The 12457-nt window shown below is 38.0% G+C and overlaps 3 protein-coding genes across 5 annotated transcripts; all 3 read left to right on the plus strand.

Moving 5' to 3' along the window:
- Positions 1 to 216: 216 nt before the first annotated feature.
- Positions 217 to 4529, plus strand: smpd5 (sphingomyelin phosphodiesterase 5). 3 transcript variants are annotated; one of them, XM_078253113.1, is made up of 9 exons: positions 269 to 482; positions 1500 to 2208; positions 2344 to 2724; positions 2878 to 2953; positions 3071 to 3211; positions 3330 to 3419; positions 3507 to 3570; positions 3708 to 3867; positions 4109 to 4529. In XM_078253113.1, exons 2-9 carry the CDS (start codon positions 1603 to 1605, stop codon positions 4214 to 4216), a joined length of 1626 nt encoding a protein of 541 aa, XP_078109239.1. In that variant the 5' UTR covers positions 269 to 482; positions 1500 to 1602; the 3' UTR covers positions 4217 to 4529. The 3 variants fall into 3 exon arrangements, with proteins under 3 accessions (XP_078109238.1, XP_078109239.1, XP_078109237.1); XM_078253112.1 differs by having other exon boundaries at positions 217 to 312; positions 1500 to 2724; XM_078253111.1 differs by having other exon boundaries at positions 1500 to 2724.
- Positions 4530 to 4701: 172 nt separating this feature from the next.
- On the plus strand, positions 4702 to 7534 carry malsu1 (mitochondrial assembly of ribosomal large subunit 1). Its single transcript, XM_078253118.1, has 4 exons — positions 4702 to 5088; positions 6576 to 6751; positions 6844 to 6925; positions 7045 to 7534. Exons 1-4 carry the CDS (start codon positions 4773 to 4775, stop codon positions 7197 to 7199), a joined length of 729 nt encoding a protein of 242 aa, XP_078109244.1. The 5' UTR covers positions 4702 to 4772; the 3' UTR covers positions 7200 to 7534.
- Positions 7535 to 11209: 3675 nt separating this feature from the next.
- Positions 11210 to 12429, plus strand: LOC144518991 (peptide YY-like). The gene is made up of 4 exons (XM_078251874.1): positions 11210 to 11250; positions 11566 to 11748; positions 11857 to 11946; positions 12329 to 12429. Coding segments are annotated over exons 1-4 (300 nt in total). The 5' UTR covers positions 11210 to 11248; the 3' UTR covers positions 12354 to 12429.
- The last annotated feature ends 28 nt before the right edge of the window (positions 12430 to 12457 follow it).

Here is a 12457-nt window from a genome sequence, read left to right on the forward strand (position 1 = left end):
TGTGGATGTGGTAGGCTATTTAGAAAGTAAATATATAATTTATTATACAATAGTTTCCTTTATTTTCAATATTAAAATCAAATAGGAACTAGTATATTATTCTGTCTGTCTGCTTTAGTAACTATCCTACTCAATAGTAGGTCAGCTCCATAGACAGTGAAACTACCATAGACCGTATATAGGAGGAAACTACCAGCCTGTCGCTGTGGTCGAGCTCAGGTAAGATCATGTGCCAGACGGGCCGACACCAGGACAACCCCATTAGGGTGTGGCTTAATAAAAGCCTCTGACAAGCTGCTGAGAGAAGTGTGGGTTAGTGTCTTACGTTCTTTACTGAACCGGTTATCTGTTTTTAAGTTAGAAACAGTTCATTTCCTTTGAACATCTGACAACCTAATAAATAAATCTAATAAAATAAATGTATTAGTACGTTGTTTGCTGTATGGGTTCACCAGACGGACTGACCCAGTTTTCGTGCTAAGGTAAGACAGCATCTGTGCTGCCACGTTAGCCGATTGTTTTAAGCTAGCTACGCAAAAGAACAGGTGACAGCGTTCATTTGCGATAATTAAAAAGGTAGACTATTTAAAGCATGTATTCAGTGTGAGATTTAAATGCTCAGGTGCTATAATTATACCGCAACCATATGCGGTTATAAACACCAATGTTTATGCAGATTTGAACGTCTTTCTAAATCGTTTATAAGTGAAACGTTTATCTTAGCATACCTGCACACAGGCGAACCGAGTAACGTTACCATTGCTGTGACCCACCTAACCTACCTGTATGAGTATCGACTGACCGGGCAGGCACAATGACACAGAAAGCTCGCATCCCTTGACGATAGAACACTTCAAGTTATGGTAGCCTGCTTTGAATGGGGTGATTGTAAATAGAATTGGGGTGTTAGCTAGGGGTTTGCAACTTCCTGGTTGTATTCTGTCCTATTTTGTCCTGTTAATAGCCAAGGAACCGATAAAAGGTTCCTTGGTTATTTTAGCTTAGTAAGGTTAGTCAGAGCCCGACTTCTGCAATATGAGTGACCGCTTGAGTGCAACATACTCAACGTTAAAGGGAAAATCCACGCTAAAACAGTGTTTGCATTATATGGTCTGATTTTTCACATTAAAATGTATAGTATCCAGACTTCTTGAATTGATGTCATTGTATCACACGTTCTGAATATATTATATTAGAGATACCATTTAAAAAAATGTATCAGATCTGTATCAACACTGTGCAGATGGTGACAGCTGGATTATAGGCTGTTTACACCATGTTTTCTCTTTGCCTCCTTAAAAGTGATGATGATGCATTGCATACGCATGCAGTAAGCTGGTCTGGTCTGTTTTTTACAACTGCATGTAAGGGCATGAAGTCAGTGTGAGAATGAAATCCAGTTATTCCCGAGAACCCACAATGTAACTGTTTATATGGGTTGTAAGAATAGAGCTATGCCATTACATTTTAATCATTTTAATTTCTTTCTCTTGTCTTAGTGTCCAGTGGAGCCCATGAGCGAGACTTTGTCCTGGAATGAGGCTAGAACAGGAAGTCCCGATGTTGCTCATCCTGTTTGTTGCTTAGAAAAGGGGCAGAAGCATGGCCCTGCAGTCGTCTCCATTTCCTAATGGGTTTGTTGCAGGCGTCCATGCTGTGGGATGGGCATTCATCCTGCCTTGCTTCTGGTTTCTTGATCGCCTCATTGCTGTGGTCAAGTCCACTACCCTGGAGCAAACCCAGCGACTGGAGCAGGAATGCTACCTCCACCCCCTCAAAGTCTTTTTCAGCTCTATTATCTTCTTAATTCTTTTTCTTGCTACAGCCCCCTTGGCTCTTCTTGGATTTATTCTTTGGGCACCTCTTCAGGCCTGCCGCAGGCCCTTTTACTACCATAGAGAGACACCATCCTCACCAGAGAAGGAGACACACAGGGGCTTTGAGCTGGTAGGAAAGGCATCATTTGGATTTGCCACAGCCAACCTGTGTCTGTTGCCTGACAGCCTGGCTCGTTTCAACAACCTGGGACACACCCAGCGCAGGGCGGCTGCCATAGGTCAGCACATTGTGCACGGTGTGTGTCGACCCCATATCTGCATCTTTGTTGACTCCCCCAGCAGCTGTGGTACTCTCAGCCCCTCCAACAGCATAATTCCCAGAGTTAACTCACCTACGTACGGAGCTACTGATAGACAAGCACAGCCCGCAGTGAGTCATCATTCCGATTTAGCTGAAGTACATGTTTCAATTCCAGAGTCCAATAGTCACGTGGTCTGTGTGCCGTGTGATGATACAGAGGAGCCTTCGACTGACTCACCTTCTCCGCTTTTCAATTCCAATCAGATTTCCAACCAGCAGGGCCGAGTAGGTCACCGGAGTGCCCCCCGAGCATTGCTCTCCCAGGGTCTCCACCAGCAGGACGATATACCCTGGGAAGTGTCGTCATTGTTTCCAGCAAATGTGGACATACTGTGCCTAGAAGAGGTGTTTGATAAGAGGGCGGCACAGAAGCTCACCAAAGCACTAAGACCTGTGTTTGGACACATACTGTATGACGTTGGTGTGTATGCCTGCCAGCCACCATGCAGATGTTCCTCTTTCAAGTTCTTCAACAGTGGCTTGTTTCTAGCCAGCCGTTTCCCTGTGCTCGAGGCCCAGTACCATTGGTTTCCCAATGGCCGTGGGGAAGACGCACTGGCTGCAAAGGGCCTCCTTTCTGCTAAGGTACCTTATTTAATATCATGTATTAGGCCACTATCAGTTAATGCAGTTGTCCTTTTTGTGTTGTGGAGTTCATATTAATTATTACTCATGCTTTTGTCACAGTAGGAACACAGTGAAAATGGATGTAATGCTAATGTTTTTGGATTTTGTCAGGTGCTAATCGGGCAGAATCAGAAACAGAAGAATGTGGTTGGCTATTTTAACTGCACACATCTTCATGCACCAGAAGGCAAGTCAAATTTTCTGATTTGGTCTGCTCAGATTAACTAAAAATTTGGCATTTTCCTTTTGAGAAAACAAAGATAAGATAAGCCTGTTACAGCTGGTCTGGGTTTTCTTCAATCAGGTGAAGGGGAAATTCGCTGTGAGCAGTTGAACATGGTTACCAAGTGGATTGGCGATTTTCAAACTGCCAACAAACTGCCTGACGAGGATGTCGCTTTTGATGTACTCTGTGGAGATTTCAACTTTGACAACTGCTCACCTGGTGTGTTTCTGACAATATTCTATTCTTTAATTAAATCATGTTTTTTGTTCTTTTCTGAAAGCACCTTTACCAAAAGGTATTTTATTTTTTTGTATTTAATTGTTTTCTGTTTGTCTAGATGACACCTTGGAACAGAATCACCATCTGTTTGAGGAATACAGAGATCCTTGCAGGGCAGGGCCTGGAAAAGAGAAGCCCTGGGTCATTGGTGCGTACCATTTCAAGCAATTAGACTACAGCAAATATGGCATACATACAAGACAAAGAATAGCAATTTATTGATTTGCATCTAAAGGTACTCTGCTGGAGCAGCCCACGTTGTATGAAGATGACATAAACACCCCAGAAAATTTACAAAGGTACACTCAGTTCTACTTTCTTAAGCCTCTGCACAGCACATCACTACTAATGTGACATGACCAGAACTCGTTACTCACTGTTTATTCACTGAAGCTGATCTGAAGATCCACTCTGTCCTCTCTGTGTATCTGTGTAGAACCTTGGAGAGAGAGGATCTAAGAAGGCAGTATATCTCGCCTCCTGTTGCTGCAGAGGGCTGCCCTTTGGTTTACCCTGAGACTGATCAGCCGTGGATTGGTCGTCGGATCGACTACATCCTATACCGCGAAAGCTCCATTTCAAAGCACTGCCGAACAGTACGTGTCCCTGTGTGTTTGTTTTTTTTCCTTTTTCTTCTATTCGGTCTTCTTCTCCATTACTTCTCATTCAAGTTACAATTTACTTTTAGATGCCATATAATTAATTTAAACATTTACCTATGGCAACACTACTGACTATGAGTCAGTACTTATAGAAAAGGTCTTAAAACAAGTTATCCCCCATTAAAAAGCATAAAGCATCATAAAAAAAACATGCACTCTCTTTTTCTCCATCCAGGAAGTTGAAGAGGTGACCTTTATAACCCAGCTGGCTGGCCTTACAGACCATATTCCTGTGGGCTTGAGACTGAATGTAATTATGGACTCTGACGGTGCTGATCAATGACGACCACAGTGACATATACAAACAAAGGGAACAAAATATACAAAAATGGACATTGCTCTGATCTACACATGCACAACGTTTTGTTTACATACTTGAATTTGTGGTTTCTATGACAATGTGATGACCAATTAGATTATACCTCAGGTTGAATGAATATAGAATTATTGAAATTTTTACAATTATTGTATATTTACAATTTTATACATTACACCCTGTTAAGGACAGATGCATTGATTTTGTAAAACAATATATTTTTAGGATTTTTCACTCTGAAATTTTTCCTACAGAAATAAATAATAAGAATACAATTGTATACCTTGTCTCTTGTTTTTAATTTGCCATCAACTATAAGTGGTAATATTTCAATATGCCCATCTGATGTTCTGAGGTCGATACACTTCATGGTCGATAGGGGGTGCTTTACATTTATTTCAGGCAAGTGACCAACGAAGAAGCCGCACGAACCAATTAAAAGACAAGGACGAGAGTTACTTCCTGTTTTTAGCATAGGCTCGTGGATGGCATTGACTGATATTGTTATGTTGTATAAGTTAAAATGAATATGAATATGCTAAGTCGCTGTAAGAAACTGGTATCATCGGTATTTAAAAATAGCGGTTTACTGGAGCAAACGGGTGTTTTTAGAAGCGTCTGTTCGATCCCCAAAGCTCGTGACAGTCTGTGTTTGCCTCGACGTTTTACATCAAGTTTATCCTCATGTCCGCACTGGCATCATGTATCCGCCCGTCACTTAGACACAAAACGATTTTATTCAGAGATGTGTAGTGAAAGCAGTGATTCCAAGAGCAGCACTGGCGTGTTTCAAGAGGTATCGCATGAGATGGACTGTGACAGCAGTGCCCTGAGTCAAAGTAAGTAGCTGTTAGCTGGAAAGATTAGTCGACTAATCATTGAACCGGTCGATATAACATTTATATATTAAATAGCTTTTTTTTTTTAAAAAATTTAATTATAATTGAGTAATTTTAAAGGACAAATGCCAAAGATGTAATGGTTACAGCTTGTCTTAAATTACATTATAGTAAATTGAATTAGAGTTGAAAAGTTAATCACTGGCAAGTAATTTCTTAATCAGTGTATCATTTAAGTATTTTTTTTCTCATATTTTATCTAGAGCTGGGCAATATATCGATATGGTGATTAAAAGACTAGATATCGTCTTAGATTTTGGATATTGTAACATCGTAAAATGGCATAAGTGTAGTCTTTTCCTGGTTTTAAAGGCTGCATTACAGTAAAGTGATGTCATTTTCTGAACTTACCAGACTGTTGTAACTGTTCTATTATTTACCTTTTACCCTCTTAGTCATTGTATCCACATTACTGATACTCATTGTGTAAATATTTTGTGAAAGCACCAATAGTCAACCCTACAATATTGTTGCGGTATTGATATCGAGGTATTTGGTCAAAAATATCGTGATATTTGATTTTATCCATATCGCCCAGGCCTAATTTTATCTTAAATTTGATTGTTTTGCTTCTTTCTTTTTTTACCATACGTGTGTACGTGTAAACTGAATATCTTTGTTGTTGCACTATTGGTTGGACACGGTTTTGTTACACATCCATATTTGGATAATAAAACATATTTGAATACGGTAGGTCACCTTGGGGTTTGGGAAACTGTGATGGACATTTTTCATTGTTTTCTGACATTTAATAGACCAAATGATGAATTGATTAATAGAATATTTTTTAATTCATTAATTATAATTAACATTACAACCTTAATTGAATATATTTGGGTTTGTGTTTGTTGAACAAAACTACAAATTTAAAGACATCACATTGGGCTCTTATAGGGCTGTAACTATTATTAATTTGATTAATCTGCTGATTATTTCCCCAGATAATTGATTGATCCATTTTGCCTATAAAATGGCCAAAAGTAGTGCAAAATGCCCATTGCAATTTCTCAGAGCCCGAGGTGACATCTTCAAATGGCTTGTTTTGAGTATTGGACTGTCCAATCAACAGTCTATCAATCAACAAATAGTTGCTGAGTATTTTTCTGTCGATTGACTAATTGATTAATCGTTTCAGATTAGGAATTGTGACTAACTTTGTTTTTGTGTTTTTTGACGTGCAGACTAAACGATAGTGATTAATCAGGAAAATAATCAGCAAATGAATGGATATTGAGAAGATTGTTAGTTTCAGGCTTAGTAACTGTAATTACCCTGAGTCACCCTGCATTGCTTTAATTATTGTATGTGATGGCATGTCTCTGTTTCAGCACAAATATACCATGCAATGAGTGAAAAAAGATACACTGTAGCGTTCACATACTTTTGATTATTGTCAGACAAAATGTTTTTACTGTTGTTTTCTTCAGGATCCTCTGAGACGTTCACTCTCGATGTGCTGGTGTCTTTACTGCGTCAGGAAAATGCAGTGGACATCTGTGTGATTAAAGTACCAGAGCAGATCAAATACACAGAGAACTTCATTGTTGTCAGTGGTGTATCGCCAAGACACCTCCGCGCAATGGCACTTTATGCCATCAAAGTGGTAACTAACATTTTGTTTTGTCATTCTCAGATGTTGATATGTGCAACTTGTGTTTGTTTTTGAAACTTACACAATGAATGATTTTCCTCCAGTATAAGTTTCTAAAGAAGGATGGCGCTCGGAATGTCAAGATCCAAGGAAAGGATGCAGAGGACTGGATGTGTATTGACTTCGGTATGCAAAGCGTAGAGATCCTATCTTCTAATGTCCAATTTAGACAGTCTTTTATATAAACTGGTGTTTGTCGATAGTTACCAGTGGTGTTCACTTTCCTGCTCCTCTCTCTGTCTCAGGGAATATGGTTGTTCACTTCATGCTTCCAGAGACCCGAGAAGTGTACGAGCTGGAGAAACTCTGGACTCTCCGCATGTATGATGAGCAGCTGATGAGCATGCCCACGGAGACGCTACCAGAAGACTTCATATATGATGTTGAAGTAACAAAATGACACATCATCTAAGTTGTGAACAGACTTTACTGCTTTGTCACTTTGGATGCATCATTTCTTAGAACTAAAAGCAGTTTTTTTTGTCACTTAAATTATCAAAAAAAAACCATTTTGTGTTTGGAATTAAGAATTGTACAGCAATACTGTAGGAATCACTGCCCTGTCATGTTGATTAATTGTGTACACCTTTCCTTTTCATATATTATTTGACCGATCAAGGGCATCAGGTAGTATTTGTAAAATCACCGTGTTTGTTTGAATGTTTTTTTGAGTCCTGGAGAAAATTTGTATGTTTAACATATTGTGATGGTTAAAAATAAATTATTTTAATAACATTCTAGATATCTTCAAATTATTTTCTAACATTTCCTTGTATTGTGACAGGGATTTTCTTCAGCCACATTTACTGCAAAGTAGTGAATTTTACACAATTATTAAAACTAAAAGTACTCATGGCAAAGAGTAGTCCCTTTCTCTTTTTTGTTAAATGACTGACCTTAAGACTGTAGTGGAGATAAATATTAAAGCCTCATGAAAAGTAAATATTCAAGAAAGTACCAAAACAGTTTCCCATTCACTCAGCAGTTTATCTGCCAGGAGCAAGCCATTCCAGTTGATGCTTTCAACCAAATCAAACGGGATGATTGCTCCCTCCAGGAAAAGGGAAGTTGTTGGCCAAAGTAGTAGTTGTGACATGCTCAATACACTGTGCTTATGTGTGTAAAGAGATTTTTCAGGAAATTAGTAATATACAGATAGGTTGGTCAGCTTCTACAGTGCAACCGTGCAGTCTTCGGCAAATAACCAGCATTTAGGGTTTAACACGCTGTGCTACTCTAAAAAAAATACTGTTTGTTGTGATTAAACTATAAAACTGATGGGTGAACATTTTCAGATCTCCATCGCTATGATTTCTATAAACATTTTAGATTTTCTGTCATGACGTCACATTGACACATACATTATCATTTGAAGATTAAAAAGTGCAGTGTTTTTTTTGTTCAGCAGACCAGCATTTTTGTGGAGAATCGGATCCAAACAAGTCTCAGAAGTGCAGATACACACACACACACACACACACACACACAGTACATTTATAACTTCCTAGCAAGTGACCATTCCGTTTCATTGACTTATTTTAAGTCATGCTGGATCAGAACATTAGCCAAATGTAAAAATGTAATGAAGCGGAAGATGCCTACACAGAGCCTGATGGAACTTGGTGTTTGAATGTTTATGTGCCTTGTGGTTGTGTTGTTTGAACTTGCATCGTCTGAAAGTGAAGAATGATTCACAATAATAGTGAAATCTTAAGTTTCCATCTTTACACCCATCAAAAACCCACTAAAAAGCAACTATGTGGACTTGAAATTGGTGATCAATATACAATATTTATAGTTTTAACTAAAGACAGACAAATAAAAAATGTCAACGATTTTAATTTGGTAATGGTGGCATGTGTGAGATTGTACAAAACCAATAAATAACAATCCTTTAATACAATTTAGTTTAGGACCTTTTATGTCACTAACTATTAAACCAACTGCTTTCTAGTGGGTTTGCAAAATCACTTGAGAGGGAAAATTGAAATGAGTGGAAAAAAATAGTTGTGTTTGACTCAAACGTTGCTACTGTGCTAATGTTCTCATTAGCTGGACAGCCATTTTACCCGCTGTTGTGTAGCCACTAATGGCCATAGTGTTAATGTCCTTTATGATGGAGGAGATTGAGGGAGATTAGTTAGCTTTTGGAAACAGCAGTAGCAGAGTCTTGCATAGCAGATTAGATTATTGCTGGATAAGGAGCATTAAGTGGCACAAAAGTGTATTGTCATTGCACTTGTTTGCACCAGTATAACGCTTATCATCCTTTATTTGCATATATATTTTCACCAGTGTATGTGCGTGGCAACCACATATTGCACAGAGAAAAGAGATAATTAATTGAAAGCTGTTCATTACTCCCTGGTATGCAATTGGCTGTGCATAAATCATTTATCTCCACATCCCCCAACCAAGACTTCCACGCTTCAATCCTCTGCTAAAGTCCCATGTAACATCTGTGCCGTTAGCATTCTAGTATTGTATTTGATGTATAAAATCAAGTAAAAGGAGTGGATATTTAAGTTCTTTGATACAAGTCTGCGTCCTGTAGGTGGTTTGGCATTTGGCTGCATCTGGTGTACTCTCAGTGGAGGGTGTTTATGAGGAGTATTACGAGAGAGCACATCAACCGTATCAGTCATGGCACTTAAGGGCTCTCTGTGCTTTATCCACCTGGTCTTCATTTGTTGGCAAGGTATTCTGCAAGCTGATGTGACTAAGTGTTTAAATCAGGCATTTGTTATTGGCCTTCCCTTTCTCCACTACATTTCCAATGTATTTTAGTTTTGACAGTGTTTTATAACTTTGCTCTCTGGAAATTTTGGAGCATTCATGTTGACAGATTCATACTGACCGTCAACAGGATAGCATGGGAGTGATACTTTGATATGTCTATTTAAATCATTGTATTAAAATGTAAGCATTTTTTTCTGATTTGTATGCTCTGTTAAAAAAGTAGGCTAAAAGTAAGTAGTTTGTATTTCCTTTTTAAAGACTGTGCTGTCGCTCTGGAATAGAGTTCTCGACTATAACTATGACTGTCATAAGAAAACAATCTACTGTCAAATTTCACTAGAGTGCTCTTCAAAGAAAGTAGTTGCCATTCAAGTAATCTTACCATTTAGGGGCTGAAAGCTTTTTGTGCCCTCTATCAACTGGAATTGAAAATCTATGGGTTTGAGCGATTTACTGTCCTTTCTTGTATGATTTGGTGTAATTTGGGGGATACTTTCTGGTTTGGCCAAAATTGTTCAGTTATTGTCTTAATAAAACTGTGTCTCTGTCAGTAGGGTTTAAAGTGGAGTTATAGTGCCACGGTTTTGCATTCATGTAGATTACGTACATGAGATTTTAATATCAAATTAATGGATTCATATTTACATTTATTAATGAGTTTGAGACTTTCGAAGATTTATTTTTCCTGCTGGATTACAACTGCTAACCCCTCAAGACATTTGACTTAATCACTTATATAAGTATTATACCAGGACCTTTATCATCATGTGATAACAAGGACTACCATCTGCCTTGTCTTTTAATTCTTACAGTTTTCTAACAGGATTATATATTTCAGAATATCTATGCATAATTAAATTGATGAATGTTTTTGTTTCTTGATGCAGACCCCCTCTGCATTTCTCTATAAACTGAAACATCCCCTTCCCAAACATATTTCAACTTAATGTGAAAACAACGGACCATTATCGGCCATTTCAAGTTACACGCCATTGGTTTTATTGAGACTTGTCACGCTGGCTGTGACTCTTAAGTGGACCCTCTAAATGAAAAGAGGTTTGTATCTGCTTCTGCCACTACTTTGGCAAGGAATATACTTTGCCATTAAAACTTTGGACTTTTGAACAGAAGGGACATTTGCTGTAATTAAGGGTACTCTTTTCTACCTTTCAAACATTTAAGGCCTACCTAGTGGATTTAATGTGGAAACAATAATGATTAAGGATAAAATAACTACATTTCAAATTGATATGAATCAATTATGTGTGCCTATGTGAATTGATACGTAATTAACATTATAATTTGCTGCAAAGGTGGTGATCATGTTGTAAAACACAAGTGTGGTCATTCAGGAATAATTAAATCCTCAAAGCACACGTTGACTTCTGCAGGAAATGTGTAATGCAGTTAATTTCAATATATTGAAAAAAAAACATACATGTACACATTCAAGTCAAATAATTAACATTTTAATTAATTCTTTTCACAATAATGTAACTGAGTATCTCCATTTGTTTCATTGCCTTGACACTCAGGGATTCCTTAACCAGTAAGGCAGTAGATATTTCTCAGGAGTACCCTAAAAGTGAATGAAATGTCCCTCCCTCCCCATCTGACACACACTGTATAAAGCACAGGCAATGTTTGGTAATCTGACAAAGGTACCTTGAACAGCGAGAAAGCCGACTACTGCAGAAGTGTTGCATTATAATGTAAGTAATATTTTTTATTTCTCACCTTTAAATTGAAAGGCACACTTTCGACTGAATTTCAGTAAGTATGGTTGGATCTGGCAGCTTTAATGTTGTATCTGTATCTATTTCATGGAGTACCAATCCAATATGCTACTGCTACTACTTCTGATTTTGGGATTGTGACATTGTTGAATAATATTTTTTGTATTATACATTTTGTCTATTCATTTTTATAGTGGAGTAACACTCCAATGTGGAGCTTCTATTTCGGATTTTGGCATTGTGACATTGTTGAATAATACTTTAGTATTATGCATTTTGACTGTGATCCAGGGTCCGCTCCAGTGCTGTGATGTCGCTGAGTATTCTGGCTGTCTGCCTGCTGGCTTGTATTCACTCTGGCATAAACGCATACCCAGCCAAGCCGGCCAGTCCCCGGGAAGGCGCACCACCTGAGGAGCTTGCCAAATATTATTCTGCACTAAGACACTACATCAATCTCATTACAAGACAGAGGTTAGTTCTTCTTCGTTCTTATTTCTATCACATACTGTAATTTCAGGTCATTTTTAAAGTACATGCAAAGAAGTATTGATATGTTGCTTGACTCTTTTCCATGCATAGGTATGGGAAAAGAGACACCCCTGATACTATATTTTCAGATGTGTTGGTGAGGGAGAGCACAGAGAGTATTCCAGAATCAAACTATGTCAGGTAAATTATATTAAAATGTTGCTTTTTATACATTTTGTAAAGCCTTTTTTTTTTAATAACTAAATTATGTTGTCTATGTCAGTTTTATGCAATATAATGTATGGTATTGCATGATAAAATATGTGAGATGAGATACCAAAAAAAGTACAAACTCCCAATCAATGCAGTGTAATTCAATACAACAGCCATATGTTTGCACTGTGTCAAAGAAGTGTTGACTTTTAAGGTTGTAGTAAGTGGTGGTGTTGGATTAATTAGTATTGAGAGATGTTTTTCATTCATCGTCTTCCACTTGTATTTGAATAGGGACAGGGAAACATATTACATAGGTTTTAATGTTTGTCGAAAACAACACTTTTTATTTAACTTCCTTGTGTTATAGGTATGATGGGCTGCCACTGTGGTGATGCTGCTGGAGCTGTCATATCTAGACTGACTTTCCCACAAAGCTGCTGCCACATCTGTTACTGACATGAAATGAACTTGTGCTGCATGTAATAAACATTGTGTA

The sequence above is a fragment of the Sander vitreus genome, chromosome 6, assembly GCF_031162955.1.
Source record: "Sander vitreus isolate 19-12246 chromosome 6, sanVit1, whole genome shotgun sequence".
NCBI lineage: Eukaryota > Metazoa > Chordata > Actinopteri > Perciformes > Percidae > Sander > Sander vitreus.

Excerpts from the sequence above, each read along its gene's own strand:
- smpd5 (XM_078253112.1), top strand. The coding sequence starts at position 1,603 with ATGGCCCTGCAGTCGTCTCCATTTCCTAATGGGTTTGTTGCAGGCGTC. Across the intron at positions 2,725-2,877 it reads AGGGCCTCCTTTCTGCTAAG|GTGCTAATCGGGCAGAATCA; the intron begins GTACCTTATTTA and ends GGATTTTGTCAG. Across the intron at positions 2,954-3,070 it reads ACATCTTCATGCACCAGAAG|GTGAAGGGGAAATTCGCTGT; the intron begins GCAAGTCAAATT and ends TTCTTCAATCAG.
- malsu1 (XM_078253118.1), top strand. The coding sequence starts at position 4,773 with ATGAATATGAATATGCTAAGTCGCTGTAAGAAACTGGTATCATCGGTA. Across the intron at positions 5,089-6,575 it reads CAGCAGTGCCCTGAGTCAAA|GATCCTCTGAGACGTTCACT; the intron begins GTAAGTAGCTGT and ends TGTTTTCTTCAG. Across the intron at positions 6,926-7,044 it reads CTGGATGTGTATTGACTTCG|GGAATATGGTTGTTCACTTC; the intron begins GTATGCAAAGCG and ends TCTCTGTCTCAG.
- LOC144518991 (XM_078251874.1), top strand. Across the intron at positions 11,749-11,856 it reads AATCTCATTACAAGACAGAG|GTATGGGAAAAGAGACACCC; the intron begins GTTAGTTCTTCT and ends TTCCATGCATAG. Across the intron at positions 11,947-12,328 it reads CCAGAATCAAACTATGTCAG|GTATGATGGGCTGCCACTGT; the intron begins GTAAATTATATT and ends CTTGTGTTATAG.